This window comes from Eschscholzia californica, unplaced genomic scaffold, assembly GCF_041429995.1.
Source record: "Eschscholzia californica isolate CP2 unplaced genomic scaffold, dmEscCali1.0.p SCAF_4, whole genome shotgun sequence".
NCBI lineage: Eukaryota > Viridiplantae > Streptophyta > Magnoliopsida > Ranunculales > Papaveraceae > Eschscholzia > Eschscholzia californica.
The window spans coordinates 46,379,124-46,398,165 of NW_028238461.1; the positions used below are offsets into that span (position 1 = coordinate 46,379,124).

At 37.2% G+C, this 19,042-nt stretch overlaps 1 protein-coding gene and 2 pseudogenes across 2 annotated transcripts; 1 reads left to right on the forward strand and 2 right to left on the reverse strand.

The window, feature by feature from the left end:
* The first annotated feature begins 35 nt into the window (after nt 1-35).
* LOC147545246 (putative LRR receptor-like serine/threonine-protein kinase At2g16250) lies at nt 36-4,143 on the forward strand (annotated as a pseudogene). Its single transcript, XR_015223601.1, has 4 exons — nt 36-2,081; nt 2,726-2,854; nt 3,252-3,277; nt 3,410-4,143. The product of XR_015223601.1 is annotated as a putative LRR receptor-like serine/threonine-protein kinase At2g16250 (transcript).
* Nucleotides 4,144-6,262: 2,119 nt separating this feature from the next.
* On the reverse strand, nt 6,263-10,656 carry LOC147545247 (putative ethylene response sensor 1). Its single transcript, XM_086673299.1, has 6 exons — nt 9,968-10,656; nt 8,407-9,358; nt 7,636-8,004; nt 7,278-7,544; nt 6,980-7,107; nt 6,263-6,794 (listed from the first exon to the last, which is right to left on the reverse strand). Exons 2-6 carry the CDS (start codon nt 9,310-9,312, stop codon nt 6,641-6,643), a joined length of 1,824 nt encoding a protein of 607 aa, XP_086529425.1. The 5' UTR covers nt 9,313-9,358; nt 9,968-10,656; the 3' UTR covers nt 6,263-6,640.
* Nucleotides 10,657-13,082: 2,426 nt separating this feature from the next.
* LOC147545248 (fumarate hydratase 1, mitochondrial-like) lies at nt 13,083-18,908 on the reverse strand (annotated as a pseudogene).
* Nucleotides 18,909-19,042: the final 134 nt, after the last annotated feature.

Sequence of the window (19,042 nt, forward strand, 5' to 3'; positions counted from 1 at the left end):
GCTGGCTTTACGCGGGTTTAACGGAGGTCAACCCTGCCCACTCTAACAAACCGGCCAACGCTGCTGGTATCGCTTTCTTGTCCGCCCAAATCCTGCTTCCCCTTCGGCCCCCCGTCTCTTCACTCCCGCCTTAACCAGTTCATCTCCGCCACCACCACCACCACCACCACCACCACTTTCTCTCTCTAGATATGAAGAAGAATGGTAGCTAATCAGGTAAGTATAATGAAGTTCATTCTTTTACTTATACTGATTCAGTTAACATCAGCTCAAAAACTAGTTCGATTGAGTTCAAGCATTGAAAGAGCTTCTCTATTAGAACTAAGATCATCATTAGGGTTAAGAACTACAGATTGGCCAATAAAAACTGATCCTTGCTTGACTTGGATTGGAGTTCAATGTGGAACTAATAATGGTCGAGTTATCGGAATAAATGTATCAGGATTAAGACGAACTCGAATTGGTCGTCTTAATCCACAGTTTTCTGTTGATTCTCTCTCTAATTTTACTCACTTGACTTCATTTAATGCTTCTGGTTTCTTACTTCCTGGATCAATTCCTCACTTGTTTGGACAAAATCTTCAATCACTACAAGTACTTGATCTTCGTTCTTGTTCTGTTACTGATCCAATTCCATTCTCCATTGGGAATTTGAGTAATCTTAATTCGCTTTATCTTTCTGGTAATGGAATTACTGGTATAATTCCTGAAACTTTAGGTCAACTATCTAAACTATCTATATTAGATTTATCACAGAATTTATTAACTGGATCAATTCCTTCGTCTTTCGCTTCCTTGACAAATATTACTCATCTTGATCTTTCTTCAAATTTTCTATCTGGTCTAATTCCTCCTACTCTAGGGGGTCTGAAAAAACTAGTATTCTTGGATCTCTCCAATAATAGTTTATCAGCTTCAATTCCCGGTGAGCTTGGTGATCTTTCTGGTCTTGTAAATCTCGATCTAAGTACAAATTCTTTGTCTGGGTCATTGCCATTGGAGCTCAAAGGAATGAGAAGTTTGAAGAGAATGGGGTTGGGGCACAATAATCTAGATGGTTCTTTGCCGGTGAGCTTGTGGTCAATGCCTGAATTGGTTTTCCTTGATTTGTCCTATAATAACTTTACTGGTGTTCTTCCCCATGTTAGTTTGAGTAGTAGTAATGCTGATCAGAGGGTATTCAATCTCTCAAACAATCAATTCTATGGAAATCTGAGTTCGGGTATTGGTGCATTCAGCTTCATTGATTTATCAGTTAATTATTTTCAAGGCAAGGTTGATGATAACAATAATGTCAAGAGTTTTTATCTTGCGAGCAACTGTCTTCAGAATGTGTTGAATCAGAGAAGTATGGAGGAATGTAGTTTATTTTATGTTGATAAGGGTCTGGTTTTGGAGAAGTTTGGACAACCAAATGCCAGCCAACCACCGAAACGTGCACTTGGGCGAAGGAGCAAAAAAAAGTTGATCTTCATTTTGGTAGGAGTTTTAGGTGGCCTTTGTTTTCTTGTACTTTTGGTATTGTTGTTGGTAGTTTGCTCGCGTAAGCGTGAAACAAGTGCTAATGATGAAAGAAGAGGTTCGACTTCTCCCGCTGTAGGAGACACTCCTGGACCTCCTGTTGTATCTAAAGATTTCTCGCATGTCGGTGAACTTTTTACATATGAGCAGCTACTCCGTGCCACTGGTGACTTCAGTGACTCAAATCTCATAAAACATGGGCACTCTGGGGATCTCTTCCGAGGTGTCTTGGAAGGTGGAACTCTTGTTGTTGTCAAGAGGATTGAGGTCCATTCGGTGAAGAAGGAAACATACTTGGGTGAGTTGGAGTTATTCAGTAAGATTTCTCATACCAGATTGGTCCCGTTCCTGGGGCATTGTTTGGTGCATGAAAATGAGAAGCTCCTCGTATACAAATATATGCCAAATGGGGACTTGTCTACATCGTTGTATAGGAAATCAAGCGACGAGGATGAAAATTTGCATACCCTGGATTGGATTACTAGACTGAAAATTGCAATTGGAGCTGCCGAAGGTCTATCATATCTCCATCATGAATGTAATCCACCCCTTGTTCATAGGTATTTGATGAACTGCTCCTCTTAAACATTTGCTATTCCTTCTGATAAGTAGTCATTTACCATCGTAGGCATTATTATTACGAACAGCTTATCATTTGCTGGCTAAACCATTAAAAAAGCTTGTCATCCTTGTGCCCTGAGTTTCATACCATGATCATCATTAAATCAACTAACATTCGCGAGCTGTAGAAGTTTGTAAGTTATCTCTTTGCATGTTAAACGGGATCTATATTATCTTAGATTTGTTTGGTGAGGTTACCTTTTGATGGGAGAATCACCAAAGTTGGCCTTAAATCTTGAAGTGCATTTCGAACATATTATATGTCTCTCTCCTTGAGTTTCCCGCTAAGCAGTTCGGCTCATGGTTGGCCCGGCCTCATCATAGGGTTCCATCTCTTTTTCTCTGTTATCTTATCTTTCTATGTTACTCTTTCTAAGAGAGAAGAGGAAGAAGACCCCTGGCTGGGGGATCAGTTTGGGTTTCTCCCCTCCCGAACCGATCCAGGAGTTACTTGAGTGATTCGCCTGAGCCCAATTACATAGTTTGGCCATATATATGTCATGTATTCTGATGTATATCTGATCAATTCACTGTTCTGTTTGCTGATACATGATAACCTGTTCTTTTCCTTTGATTCTTATAGAGATGTTCAAGCAAGCAGTATCCTTCTAGATGATAAGTTTGAAGTACGGCTTGGGAGTTTGAGTGAGATATGCTCTCAAGAAGGTGATACTCAGCAAGGAGTTATAACGAGGTTACTTCGGTTGCCGCAGTAAGTGATTCTTCTGACGTTTTTATGACCTAGTAATTTCATTTCAGAATCAAATATTAATAGCAAATCTTTCGAACTCAGGTGTCGAATTCTAGAAACTAAGTGTAGTATCATTCAGTTTTATGATACGGACGACTCTAAGGACTATACTCTGATGATTGTCTTAAATCTTAGGAATGAAGAGAAAGAATAGGACATCAAAGAAAACTCAATTAAAAGAGAAATAAAAAGAATACTGTTAAAAATGGTAGATCTAATCACAGATGTACAACAGACTGCGTTTATTTTTTAATAGATCCTTACTCACGGAGTCACGATGTAATTTTCTTATTCATCGCAATGGTTAAATTATTTTTATATCATGTTTCGTCTAACCATGTTTCCTCTCATTGTGCAGGAACTCCGAACAAGGCTCTTCTTCGGGTATGTCCAATTTTCTTTTATGACAAAACATTTGCAAGAAAATTTATTTATTCTAATATGTCTATTTGTCTGTAAACGCTGAACCCATGTCATGAATTGATTTGTCAATCCTGTTAATCCTCGTTTCTGCAGTTCCGTCATCAGAAACATGTGCTTACGACGTTTACTGCTTTGGAAAAGTATTGCTTGAGCTGGTAACTGGCAGATTAGGAATTAGCTCATCAAACGACGAGACGGTTGATGAATGGTTGGAAATTACGTTACAGTGTATTAGCTTATACGAGAAGGAGCTGATAACAAAGATTGTGGATTCAACTCTCATTATAGATGACGATCTTTTGGAGGAGGTCTGGGCTATGGCTATTGTAGCAAAATCTTGTCTTCATCCAAAACCATCAAAACGTCCTCTAATGAGATACGTCTTAAAAGCATTGGAGAATCCTTTGAAAGTAGTAAGAGAAGAAAATAGTGGTTCAGATAGGCTTAAAGGATCTTGGAATGCATCTGTGTTTGGTAGTTGGAGACATAGTTCAACCGAAATCACCATTGCTCCTACCCTAAACACCAAAGAGGAAGTTAGTAGCTTTAAACAGTCGGGTGCTATCAGTTCTCAAGGAAGCAGGCAATCTGGTGCAGGCGAGCTTTTGTCATCCAACAAGAAGAAGCTATCCGGTGATATCTTTCCGGAACCTTCTCATTTGCCCGATTATTGAGAGACCACAAGACGACTAAATAGAGAGACCGGATTTTCTAAAACTCATTATGACTAAGACTGAAGGGGCGATCAATCCGAGTGCCCGAACCATCTTCCATTACCACTGATTGAATTCTTTCTTTTGCAGTGAGTACTATAGCAGCTTTTACCCTTACATTTGGAGACAGAAAAATGAAACAGTTTTTGGAGTGTTTTACAGTTCTACTCAGAATTTTATGCGTTTTTTGCGGGTTGTGTGCCCCAAAGTTTGTAATCTGTAATTGATTATTTTTTATTCATATTTTGCTCTTTCGATGTAAAGTTTTGAACAACTAATGTGTTGTTTATTTACAAATTGTCTGTCTTTTTCGAGATGGCTTATTTCATTGTGATAATAAGTCGATAAAGATCTGTTACTGTGGTTAATCACAGTTTCTGCCACTTTGAACTTCATATATTCGTCTATTTGAATACAATATAATTAAAGAACCTTGTATACGTTGTATATTTTGTCGTAAATGTAGTAAGAAAAAAGTTGTTATGTTTTATTTAATCAAAATAAATATGCGACAATGGTGTAAGAAAAAGCAATGGCTTGAAAGCTGAAAATGAATATAGGAAGGGAAAAAAAATAAAGGTCCTACCGAGACTTGAACTCGGGTTACTGGATTCAGAGTCCAATGTCCTGACCAACCATAGGACCATTGTTGATGTAAATTTCAACAAAACAATTTTATAGATCTCATTTCAATGAACCCTATCGTGGGATTCAGTTTTTATACTAGAAATGATCTTATAATAAGTGCTCGGGTTCTGTACAAACATGCCTTTTAGCTCAACAGTTCTCCATTATCTTCAAAATTTAAGAGCTCCCGTGTTCCAGGACACTTTAACAAAAACTCTACAGTCTAATTGTCAAATGTCAAATGAAGATTTTCTCTTCCAAGTATCATAGAGACACTCAAAATTTTTTTGGTCTCCAATGGAGATCTCTAAAACCTCTCTACTTAATTCACATGTTACTCTATACTTAATTCACATGTTACTCTTAAATTGAATAGGGAAAATGTAGTTAAAAAGCAAGAGTTTCTATTGGTTTAAATTTTAAAGTAATTAGAAAGTCTCAAAGAGACACTCAGTGTTAACTAGAGTGTCACATTGGAGAAGATTTTTTTAACAAAATCTCTAAAAATCCCAAGTGGCACTTTAAGTGTTAGAGTTTGAGTGTCATTAACAAAATCTCTAAAAATCCTAAGTGGCACTCTAAGTGTTAGAGTTTGAGTGTCCTATTGAGGCATTGAAGATGTTCTTAGAGCATCTCTAATGTAAAATTCAAAACACCTCTATTCATCATATGTGTCAAGTTCTAATTGAGATTCTCACTCCTAGTTGGCGGAAATAGAGATCCTAATTTTTTTTGTCTCCAACGCAAAACTCGAAACTTATCTTATTTACTTATGTGGCGTAGTTATTTTTGCAAATAAATAATTAGTTATTTTGGAAAATATAGAAGACTCGATTTCTATTGGTTGAATATCAAATATTGATGAGTTGGACAATTTGAGATATCTAAAGACGATACTCTAGAAATAGAGTTTCTTCTTGAGATATTTTTATTCCACACTCGACGCGTCATCTTAGAGATCCAAATAGAGTATTGTATTGGAGAGAATTTTTTAAGAAAAAACTCTAAAAATCATACGTGACCCTCTGAGTTTTAAGTTTGAGTGTTGCATTGGAGATGCTCTTAGGGTCCTACACCATGACATGTTTAGGGCAATTATCAATTATTTGTTGATTCATGGTAAATATTTAACTTCTTTTTGTTGAACTTGGTAAATATTTACTTGTGTCATTGTTATGATGTACCCATCCCATATTCCTATTGTATTATGTGATGATCCTTCAAAGCAAATCATATAATTTCAGTAACTTACTTGGAACTTTGAAAGTTCTTGCCATGTTTAATTTAAGTGTACACAAGCAACTTTGTGTTTGATAGCCAGAAAATGTATTGCACGGAAGTGTATTCCTTGTTCACAAGCTGGAGGGAGCGATTCTGATGGGGAAAGCAGATGTGTATTCTGAGAAATCTAAAAACCACACTTTCTACCACGACTTTGAGTTAACGAACCCATTTCATCTATTTCCTTAGAATTCATCTATTTCCATGGAAATGAAGCCTGCCAAACACAACCTACTTGTGTGAGCAAGGAAAAGAAGAGCAAAGGGAAATTAGAAGAAAAGAATCCAACCAGTAATAACAAAGCTTTGCAAAGATTCTTAAAAGATGGCCCAAATACAATCTCATTCTATTGCTTCATAGAAAAATATCTGCTCCTCTAATGGGCAATTCATATTATAGTCATGTATAACTTTTCTTCCCTAAAAATCAATAGTTTGATACATATATTATAAATCCCTCAAGAATTCAAAATTCTAGTTGTAGGACTTACAGTTCACTACCCTAACTAGGATTTCCTCATAGCCGAACACGAATCCGTCAGATGCTCTCGTGGGCTTTCGCCTCAAACAAAATGAGAAAAGAAAAAATCGGTCCTCATTCCAATGTTGTTGGAACACTTCTCCTATGTTAAAATATAAGATTTATCACTTGCCTCGTTATCTTCTTTGAGCAACGTTTCTGATCCAGTAGTGATTCTGCTTCTCTAATTTGGTCGAACTCTTGGCAAAATTTTCTGCCCCGATGACTCCCCTTGGTTGTTGTCATAAAACCCAAGTTTGATGATGAATGTAACTGTAGTTCCCTTAACAGATCCACCACTTTCAATCCAAATATGACCATCCATGAGATTTAGAAACCTGATTTCATTTTAGGAAATATTTAAGTAATGATCAAGAAGACAAGATCACAAGAAGAATCTCTTACAAATGGAGTTTATGAGTTGTTAAAGTCGATGAGCTACCATACTCAGTAACTATCAGACCATCTTCAAATCTAAGTTAGTTACGCGGACGAAATAAGACGTGAATTTTTGGGTTTGTACCTTTTACAGAGAGCGAGTCCTAGTCCTGCACCATCACTACTTCGATTTGATCCACTTTGCCACTGAGAAAATTTAGTAAAAAGTTCTGGAATTTCTTGAGGGCTAATCCCACAACCAGAATCCTTGACCTGCAACATGAACATTAGACATAATAAATACTATTAGCTAATATCAGCGAGTAAAAGTTGGTTCTTTGAAAATTTCTCGCTAAGATTGGCAGTCTGTAGCGATACATCCTTCTGGGTTTTATATGTTATCCATTTTTTACCTTTATTATACAAATTCAAATTTCATCTACCTGAACGCGAAGGTAAAAGTGGGCTTCACTTGAGGTTGGATAGAATTCAGGAGACCGCCATTCTCTAAGTGATTCTGGTTTTGCAACCGAAGCTATTACTGAAACATAACCTTCCTTTGTGAACTTCAGTGCATTACCCACAATATTCAAGAAAGTTTGCATAATTCGTTTTTCATCACCAATGGCAAAAGCAGGCAAATCTTGGGCTAGCATCAGTGTCAATGATAACTTCTTCACAGTTGCTATAGGCTTTATCAAATTAATGACCTAAGAAGATATAACCAACATTAAGTCATGTTTATAACGCGATACATACTACGGTACTACCTACAAAAATTAAGGAGAAAAGGAGAATTACCTCTCTGAATACTCCATGAAGATTGAAACATCTAATATCTAATTCTAGGCTCCCATCTTCAAGTCTTGAAAGCTCAAGAACATCATTGATTAGAGTTTCAAGAAGGTTGCCACTCTTTAGCACGGTTTCTACCATCAGTCTTTGTTCTGGAGATAGTTCACTTTCTAGAAGTAGGGAGGATAAAGCAATAAGTGCTTGCATTGGTGTTCTCATTTCATGGTTCATGACAGCTAGGAAATCATTACGAGCACGAATGGCCATCTCTGCTTCTCGTCGCGCCACATCTAGGGCAACATTCTGATCCATGAGCATTTCACGTGCCCTCAAAGACTCTTCGAGAATTGCAGCATGTGAGAGAGCAACTGCTACCTAAAGAGAAGAACAAAATAGCAACATTTCTTTTATCACATTTGCCTCAAGCAAACTATGAAATCACTGATGAATTTAGTGGGTTCAAACCCAACATTTATAAATCTGAAGTTTCGAGTCTCTTTTATGACCATTATTATGTCATATGGCTTAACGGAAAGCCTAGGATGACACACTGTATAACAACTATTAATGGCCATAACAAGAGGGTTTTGTGGCAGAAACAAAATTATTTGGACAAGTTCAACAGTGAAGGTAAGTTGCATTTTCCCCTAACATCAAGTACTAGTTGCAATACTAATAAAAGTAGCAACAAAACAATTCTAACAGACACTATCAGCTAATTATGGAACAGTACAGGAATAATCATCGATATCATGCTAAGGGAGCATGAAAGAGAACCTGGTCTGCAACAACTTGTACGAGCTCCAGTTCATGGTCATGCCATTTTCTTGCACTATCAGTTGGGAGCATCAGCACCATCACTGCGTAGCTTTTTGCGGGAAGCTCGGCCCAATCATTAATTTGAAAGTTTGACAGATGTAAAAGTGGTACTCGGACAGCAACAACTTCTGGAGGGGGATATCTTGCAGCACTAGGGCTTATTCGTGCCAATGGAGCAGTGTGTGGAATCCAAATGACTTCATCGGTATTGAAGACTTTAGTGACAAAAGGAAGATTAATTGGAATTGTGGAAACAACAGCTATCTGGTGGCGGAAGGTGTGAGAAAGTTGCAGATTTTGACCATTACGTGATGGCATCCACAGTGCACATTCTTCCAAACCTAATGTCCTCCCGAGCTCAACAAGGGTAGTCTGCAATATAGTATGCCTATCAAGAGTGCTCCTAATTTCATGAGTAAGCATTCTTACATGTCTTCCAGTTTCTTCTTGGGTACGAATAAGACCCATCTCCCTATCAAGCTCTTCAGCTTTATTCTTCAAAAATAATTCCCGAGTTTTAACACTTAGTAGATCAGGAATAATATGAACAAGCATTAGAGCTGTTATACATGATACACCAGCAGTCGACATTTTTGCAATCGTCATCACGATTGCAAGAGTTTTTGAGTGCATTGTATAAGTCCACAAATTTATAAGGTGGGTTGCTCCACAGAGAACAATAAATGCACCAAATTGCATAAGCACCCACCTATACGGAAAACATGAAGATCTCTGGACAAAGTAAATCAGCTCCAAAGGAATGGAAAAATATGCGAGTGCAATAAAGAAGTCCGATAGATACTGATATTTCATTAACAATTCATCCGCAGGCCATTGTGACTCGACACAGTCACAGGATTCCATGTTACGGAAATTAGATCAACAACCAAAATATCTTGCTCCTACATTTCTGATCAATCAACCAAATAATAAAATAATTAGAGAACTCAATCAGTTTTAATCTTATTAGAGTAACTAGTTTAATAAGCCTCAAATTAATTCCTCAGTTTCTCATACCAAGACAGAGAAGAGAAATCAATCTGAAAGTTTTGCTCTTTTTGTTTCTCAGACTAAACTAGGTTAACACTGTGAGAAGCAATTTCAGTCAGATAACTGATCAACGAATTAAGGTACCAAACTAATTAGAACAAGCATTGATCAAGAAGGACTTCAATTCTATTTCTTCTCTTAACCCTAATTTTGCATAATTTCTTCATACCAATCTCCCAACAAACAAAAGATCTTTTTTTTTGAGGAAAAAAAATAAGAAAGTGGAAGCAAATGAACAAATACAGGCATATTGTCAGGATAAAGAACAAAAGAAAACCTAATTGAAGAAATCACAAGTAAGCACTAATCAAGGTTATATGAAGCAAAATGGATTTAGATTGACTACAGGAAGATCAGATCAACGATTTGAACTAAATATCGAACATAAAAATAGAGAAGAAAAAAAAATCCCAAATTACATGTTTGTAGACAAAAGAAATTGATTAAAAAGGAGAGAAGAAGAGATTACCAGAAATCACAGATGAAGGTGAAGAAGAAGAGGAAGTGGAGTTTAATAGGAGATTGATTAGTGGAAGAGCTTAAGAAATGTTAGGGTAAACTTAGAGGATGTGATCGGAAGTGAAAATAACTACATTTCTCTGTGTTCATGGCGTCTCAGACTTTCTCTCTCTCTTCTCTGAGTAGTTTGTAGAGTGTAGAGAGTAGAGAGAGAAAGAAAGAGACTTGTATTGGAGTATTTTTTTCATTCTCCCACTGAACGGGCGAAGAAACGTCGCGGATGAATGAAGTAACAGTCGCACGTGCTCACAACTGCTTTGTGTTTAACGGGAAACCCTTTTGTCACGTGAGTTTAACTCTATCCAACCAGCCTTTCCGATTTTGTTTAGTACTTGTTTAGTGTGTGTGACTGTGTGAGAAGGGTCGAACGGGTATGGGCACCCACGAGTACTTCAACCATCCGATCGGGAGGGTATACCGGTCAGCAAGCTTGGCCCTACTCTGTAAGGGCTAGCGGGTTTATCGGATGGGCTTTTTCAATTTTTTCGCGTCATCATCTGCTCAATCCCACTAAATGTATGGGTAACTCAAACCCTGACATGTATCAACCTCAACGTATTTTTAACTTAGATGTAATGAAATGCAACCACAAAACTTCTTTAGACATAAACACAAGCCAAAGGACAAGACCCAATCAAACATAACAATTATAACATTCCCACGTTTATAAACCTTCAAAACCCTGCCCCATAAGGTTGTGATTCGTGAGCTCTCGGGTGCCTGTAGGTGGGTACGGGTCTGTGGTATTTTTTTCACTCCTGTGTGTAAGAAAGATTAATAAAGGGTGATATGACAAAAAGTCTGGAGCAATCCAAGTCAAAAGAAAGGGAACAAACCTAAAAAAGTCAAGTTTGGAGTGATAAAAAACGTGACGTGAGCAAAGTTATCTGTTTTGGTGCATAAAAAGTTGTATGATAACACATTTCTCCATCTACTGATCTACATTACATAACGTACAATACAAAAATTCTTCACATGTCTCTCTCTTCATCTGATATTTTGCACAACGCACAAATCTATGTTCTGTATATTTTCAAATGTTTTCCTTTTTCCCTTCTTATGGTATTTTATTTTCTACATGTGAACCAGACACAAACATGTAATTTATCTTTTTACCTTTGAGATGTGACATTATTATATCCACACTTAATTTTAGTCTTCCCAAACTTGACATTTCAGTCTTGGACCTAACATTTTAGACTTATTTCATATTTTTTCCCTCACGTCTATTTTTCTTATTAATAGATTACTTTTTGAACGAGAACCTAATTTTAGGACTAACAAATTCAAGTATTCTAATTTAGTTGGTTGGTGGTGTCGTCAACCCTTACTGTTTCATGCAATTTATAACGAACGATAATACATTATATTTGTATCGAAGACTATCCTTCCACATGAGGTCAGCTATAAATAGACACTACTTTTACCTGCCACAAACAATTTTCAAATAGATGTACAATCAATTGAGCAAAATAATTAGTCTGCTGACGGAGCTTTTAGAGTCTAGAGTCAAATTTGGATCAATATATTGACCTTAAATGTTAAAAAATGTGAACTCATATCTTAATCAAATCTTTCTTGCTTAGATAGAGGTCCACACATCACCCATGAACCTTACATTCTTGATTTCTTGAATGGAAAGTGAAAAAGATTTTGCCCACATTCATCTGAACCGACATGAAGAGACATGAGGCACTTGATTTTATCAATGCACTTGATCTTATAAATGTTATTTTATATATTATCTCATCAACTTTTACCTTTTGATATTGGTAACGAGACGCTTCCGTAAATTCAGTTTACCCACCAATGTTTCAAATGCCAATATATTGGTTTTTTAATATATCGTTTTGTGATATAAAGTTTACCGAAAGTAGAAAATATTGTAAATATAAAATGTTATGCTTAGATTGTACTAATTTTTTCAGTTGTGTTACATGACCAGAAATTTTTAGTTCGATCATGACCCAAGTGATGATATGACATGCCCCTTTCATATTTATAGACATGCCGCGTCATCATTCAATGCATGCTCGGGTTTAAGTTTTATTATCATTTTCGCTTTATTTTTCATATATCTCAATTGGTTCAAATTTGAATATGAACTATATCGAATAAAATCATGTCTTAACACAAAGTCTTCTGATCAAACCAAGATTTAAATTTTTTCACAAAGATGGATGGATCATTTTATGGGGCACCACGAGTTGATCAAACTCTTCACTTGTTAGCACACCAAGGCTTAATACAGATTCCTGAAACATAAAGATAGAATTTTTCAGATGATTAGATCAAACAACAAAGTTATTTATAACTTCATTAGCACATGTGTTTTTATCTTTTGCAAGAAAACTGAATCTATTCTGATCTACTTAGACATTTATAAACTAATCAAACAGAAAAAACCTTCAAAATTATTACCTTTATATTTTAAGAGATAGATCCAGAACAACATCGAAAAGGTGGTGAGATCTGTATGAAGCCACTAGAGCAAATATAAAAGTGAATCTGCGTATTTGGTCTTAATTAGCACTCGTTCTAAGCTCTGATACCAACTGAAGCAGCAAAAAAGTTGGTAAAAACTTAGAACGATGGCTAAAACTTCAAAACCGTTCAAATTAATCATGCCAAAATCTCCCAATATCAAATTCCTGTAGTCTAGAGATAGTAGACGAAAAATGTAACAGTTAACTCGTGATATTCCAACTAAGTCATTTGAAGTTTGTCGATATTAGACATCGAGAATCTGATGAAGCGAACATTAGAAAGGCAAAAACAAGAAAACAATCACAAAAACACTTAGGTGGTGTTTTTTTTCCTCGTTGTTTGAATCGACTTGTCTAAATCTATAAACTATCTAAATGAAATTGACATAAGATAAACACCATTTCAGTAATTTAGAAGAGTCAAACAAAACGAACAATCTAAAATCTGACTCGAGTCAACTCAAACTACGAGTCAGATTTCAAATCTGACTAGGAGAAAACAGAGCCACTACTGTAGTCTATGCATTAAAACTGATGAGAAATTCATGCGTCAGATATCAACATAAAAAGATTGCGACACTAAAATAGTTGTATTATGGAGAGAAGTAAAAAAGTGTACCCTCTTTTCGTGTTTAATCCCGTTCCTACCGCAGTACCACCTTGCGCAAGCTTCTCAAATGACAATTTAAACATTTAAGAATGTATAAAGGAGAAGAAAGGACAATTACATTGTTTTTCTTCCTGAATCTGACTTGTCTGAGGTTGACTTGTACGAAAATGAATTTCTTTCCCTTAGCGTACAATAGTCATTTCAAGTTATATTGAAACATATTCTTAATTCAAACTTGTTTTATGTCTTTTTCACGTTGGTTCAAAATCAACGGAATCAGATTTTAAATCTGAATTAAATACAACAAACAACTAAAGTGTTGCTAACCTGATAAATGCGTGGTAGAGTACACAAAACTCGATCAATTCCATACTTCACCTGCAACAAGCATATTTATAGAGGTCAAGAATCGATTCTACATAACCCTAACCTATTTATACGATATAATTGACATATTGAAATTAGCAAAATAGTGACATATGCTCACAAGAGTTGATAAAAGTGGCTTACTTGTGTGGAATAACCACTAAATTCTTGACCGAGGGTTAAAGGTGTGGCATCTTGAGTATGAGTGCGACCGATCTTGATAATGTGGTCGAATTCAACAGACTAGTAAAGCAGAACAAGTTAATTAGTGCAGATAGAAGCCACAAAGGAATTAAGCAGTAAGATCAATTTTAGTGTGCGGGAGTGAAATGCAATTATCACAAATTGCAGTCCTATGATGTAAATTCCGTGTGTTTGTAATACTTTACTATTTTTTGTTTGTTGAGAAATCGACTACGTTAGTCGTTACAAGGCATTGATACATGATGTGATGAGCGCGATAATGACTTAATTTAAACCGCCCGACAACATGAAAGAGGCGATTGGACACCCCCTCTTAAGCCCACGAGGTCGTGGGATAAGTTGGGTAGGCTTTAATGGGCAATTTAAAGGCGCTTCCGCAAAATATTATTGACTCCCCCAAATTTTTGGAGGGAAAGTGAGAGGGTGCCAATAACACTTGTAGGAGGCGCCTTAAAAACCCAAAACTATTTGATCTTACAGCATGGCAATCACAAATCTACGCTATCCCTAGGTTTGAAATTCCCCTTTAAGAGGAATTTTTCGTTTATCGAACACTACAATGGAATATGATTTCTGGTTATCTCTTTTAATTCTAGCACACCAAACATAGGCCTAAAAATCAAGTAGAAAATGGCCAAAACCCTAAATCTGGTTCAACCTTGGATTGTAATGAAGTGTGCAACTGTTTTAAGCTTGGTATAAATCTTGAGTTTATCTCAATAGCTGCAGCAATATGCATGACCTAAACAAAGAAAGAAAGAAAAACATAAAATGAGAAAGTAACATAATGAAACTTGGCATTTCCTTTTGAGAAACCCACTATATAACATAAAGAAACCCATATATAAACAATAATCATAAGACGAGCTCAAAAGTTACGGTTGGAAAAGTGTCGTTTGAGGACTGCGATCTATTAACGTGATCATTTGGATGCACAATCTTCCCACCCCTCTTGTGTCCGAGAATCTCAGCTGCTCGGTTTGCAATCACCTAGAAAACTCAAACGAAGTAGTGAACAAAATTAAACTTAACTTTTTTCAAACTTCTTAATTGCTAATTAAGGTACTCCAAGACAAAGATTCTTAAGTTCAAGTTTGTGCCCACATAAATTCCGTCTTTTTAAAATAGTTATGTGGGTAGCCTGCCTTGTTTCGTGCTTATATAAGAATACGACAACCTACATAAAATTTATACTCAGAACATATCTGTTTTTCTTTGTTCCTTAACATTACTCGTAAAAAGTGCATGTCACGTCGTCCACTTAACAAGTCATGTTTTTCTTTGTTCCTTAACATTACTCGTAAAAAGTGCATGACACGGCGTCCACTTAACAAGTCATTATTGGACTAAAGTTTCCAACCTTCTAGCACCACTATTCCCAAAGATGTATATAAACTAAAGTATCTCTACTGTTGTGGGAACCTCTATGCCGGTAAGATGGAAAGCAATCGTACTCCTACCTCACGCCATTCTAATAGTATAATAGGAAGGGATGATTCCATTTTGCCCTTCAAGATGTGATAACTTATCATTTGGACACCTATTTTGTCCAATATGTCATTTGACCCCCTTACCACTAATTCTGTATAAGAAGGATGATTGTAATATTCTTTACAACATTACCGTCTTTGTGTTTCTTTCGATAGAAAATAGATATAATAATATATGTAATAAGTAAAAAGCCGCCAACTTTTTATAATAACTAAAAAGTGTAAATGTATCAGTATCTTTAATTATGAAATATTATTGCTAATTATTTTTTGATCATTTCATAGATTTTTCTTTCTAAAATTACCTTCATTATTTTAGGAAGGGCAATACTCTTTTAGAGAATGGTTGTGGTGGTCGACCCAACGGATAGGAAGGGCAATACTTTTTTAGAGAATGGTAAAAATGTAAGGAAATAGTACACTAGTAAAGTTGAAAAGTAAAAATGGGTGCTATATTTGAAGTTGATCATCATTAAGAGGCTCCTTTTAGTGACTTAGTCATCTTTAGGGAGCCAAAATGGAATTGCCCCTAAAAAAAATATAAGCACGGAAAAGAAAGACGTACAACAAGGCTACACAACCCACCTCTAAGGACTCCCACTTGAACCACATGTGAGAGGAACAAGAGTTTCTCTCTCATCTCACATGTTTAGTCACGTGGAGAGAGAACAAGGGTTTCTCTCACATGCGGTTCAAGTGGGAGTCCCTGGAGGCAGGCTGAGTATACGTTTTGAAAGGACGTATTTCTCAATTCTAACCTCATTAGCATTCATATTACTCTGAGTTCCACTGCTGGTCGGCCAAATCACAAGCGGAAAATGCTCATTAAGTTTTCCTTCAGACACTTCTTGAGCAGCACACATAATGGCCTTCCCTATATAGGATCAAGGCCATCCTCCATGTTCACCTGCAATACGTGAGTATTTTAAATAAATAATTTAAAGTGCTATATATTTTTCAATTTTTATCTGAAATTTGACTCGAGATAAGTTAGACTCGAATCATATAATTTCATAATATTTATAATTTGTGAGATTAGTGTATCTCATATTGTTGAGTTTTAAAATGTATTTGGACTTTACATTGAACAAGTCTGAACTAAAGGCTCATTACGTGAAAAGATTAATGTGTCTGTCCCAAAAACAAATCTCACGCAAACATAAAGTCGTATATATAGATTACGAGTTAACCTTTGCAACACACTTTTTTTTTTTGAATAATATGATTGAATTAGAAGAAAGGAAGAAAAGGATATACAAGCCTAAAGAGGCGAAGCTGCGACAGAGTCGCCAAGGCACTAAGGCCGAACCCAAAAAAAAAAAAGCTAACAAAAAGGAGAGAAAAAAAAGGCCAAAACCGAGACCCTCAATGAGCGGTTCTACATTGACGAGATAAACGCCCCCCAATTTCCCACGATGTCCGAGAACCTCTATATTTAACCCTTGGCATGTTACGATTCCAATGGTACACAAAGCATTTGGCTGAGAATATTATATCTTCCGTAGTCCCCGACTTGTCGGAAAAAATCGCCGCGTTCCTAAAATTCCAAATGGCCCAAAGGATCGCCTTTGGAATCATGTTCATGATCGGGTTTCTCCCTTTGTATCCTCCCCACGCTGCCAAAAGATCTAAGACTGAGGCTGGGGTTACACACGAGAATCCCAACGAGTCAATAAAGTATCACCACACATGGTAGGCTATGTCGCAATGAATAAATAGGTGCGGGCTTGATTCCTCATCTTTCTTGCACAGCGGACACCTATTAGGGGTTGAGCAACCCCGCTTTCTCAATAAGTCGATGGTAGGAACCCGATCTAAACATGATGCCCAAAGGAAGAAAGAAACCCTCTGCGGTACATTCCTTCTCCAAACATCCAAAAAAACCTTAGACTCTTGATCGGTGAACTCCGACAAGACATCGTAACAAGACTTTACCGAAAGCTCCTTGCACTTTGATGAAATCCACACCCTCACGTCCAAACTGCTGGATAAGGTAACCCCGTCCAATAAAGTAGTCATTCGATTAAAGTCCTCCATCTCCCAATCTCTGAGCCCGCGTCTCAATGAAACCGTCCATACCCCCTCCACTGAATTAAAGAAGTCGAAAACCATGCCCTCATTGTTAACGCACGTACGGAACAGTATAGGGAAGACCGCTCGAAGAGGCTGGTCCACTAACCAAGTGTCTTGCCAGAACTTAGTATTAGTCCCGGAACCAACCTTGATCATGGTCCTAGAGTGAAATAAGTCCCAACGCTTGTAAATTCCTTTCCAAACCGAGCAGCCATAGGTTCCTTTAGGGGGAAGAGAAATCCAGCCGCCACAAGCTTCCCCATACTTTTGACCGCTGATGATCCTCCAGAGCCTATCTCTTTCGGTCCCGAAACGCCATAGCCACTTGGATAAGAGAGCGTCGTTCATAGTTCTGAGATTTTTGATTCCTAAACCTCCCATCGATTTGGGTTTACAAATCAACTCCCAAGCCACCCAATGAATTTTCTTCCCCTCTTCTCCCGAATTCCATAGAAAATGTTTGAAGCTCTTTTCTATGTTAGAGACCACACCGATGGGCATCGAAAAGAGAGAAATAAAATAGATGGGGAGAGCTGAAAGGATGGCCAAAATCAATGTCACCTTACCTCCCCGAGACAGAGTCTTGGCTTTCCACGACGATAATTTGCCCGATACTTTCTCCGTAATTGGGTCCCAAAGCTTCTTCGATTTATACCCATGACCTAAAGGCAGCCCAAGATAAGAAGTAGGGAGGGACCCTGTAACACACCCGAACAGCCTTGCTAAATCATCCAGCTCTTGAACCTCGCCCACCTCGATCACTTGGCTTTTGGAAAAGTTGATCTTCAAGCCTGAGGCTGCCTCGTACCAAATTAGGATGTCTTTGATCTTTAAGATTTGAGAACGGCTAGCTTGAAGAAAAAATAAAGTATCATCCGCAAATTGAAGATGAGAAACCATTATACCTGCTTCCTTTACCCTAAAGCCTTCTATCCATCCTTTATTCTCCCCAATAGAGACTAGAGTACTCAGTACTTGAGCCACGAGTAAGAATAATAACGGGGAAATGGGATCTCCCTGGCGAATACCCCTCGAATTCTGAAAAATTTCCGTAGTCGAACCGTTTACCAACACTGAAAAAGAGGCTGTAGACACACACTTATATATCCAACAAAGCCATTTTCTTTTAAACCCCATCTTGGTCATGACTGAGTGTAAGAAATCCCAACTCACCTTGTCGTACGCCTTTTCGAGGTCAACCTTAATCAGGATACCCTTTGAATCGAGCAATTCGTTAGCTATTAGAACACCATCAAGAATTTGTCTCCCTTCAATGAATGCAACACAACACACTTTTTTAGGACTCCAAAAGCACGGATTATCGGTTCAGGCATTTTCTCAGTCTCGCCACCAATATCAAAATTCATTAATGATCTCTGTGTCTGAGCTCCCCATAACCTAGCAAACCAATAGAATAACAACTTATAAGAACGGTTAAGTTAATGGGCTACATAACTCAAAATAAATTAACGAGTGTCTCTACAAAGGAAGTAGAGAGCGAGAGAGGACAAACTGGTCAGAGGGAACTTGAATCGGTCCAATAGTATCTTTCTCTTCCCTAGAAGTCAACATTGTTGAGAAAGATCTCTTAAGCTTATAACAACTTTTCAACAGCGTGAATTTGAGATTTGAAAAGCGACGAGAACATCTAAACATGGTCATTTTTGTTTCTTCAAAGCCCAATCTTCGACGGGAAACACATGGAAGTTGGACACCAATCATGGCTTCCATTTGAGACATCCGATAACGAGAGAAGAGAGAGAGAGAGAGTTCAGTGAAAGAACAGGAAATAGTAC

What these genes read in the sequence shown, in the direction of transcription:
- LOC147545247 (XM_086673299.1), bottom strand. Translation starts at nt 9,312, where the DNA reads ATGGAATCCTGTGACTGTGTCGAGTCACAATGGCCTGCGGATGAATTG. An exon ending in TTCATGGAGTATTCAGAGAG is followed by an intron (nt 7,545 to 7,635) that starts GTAATTCTCCTT and finishes ATATCTTCTTAG; the next exon opens with GTCATTAATTTGATAAAGCC. An exon ending in ACTTTTACCTTCGCGTTCAG is followed by an intron (nt 7,108 to 7,277) that starts GTAGATGAAATT and finishes TTCATGTTGCAG; the next exon opens with GTCAAGGATTCTGGTTGTGG.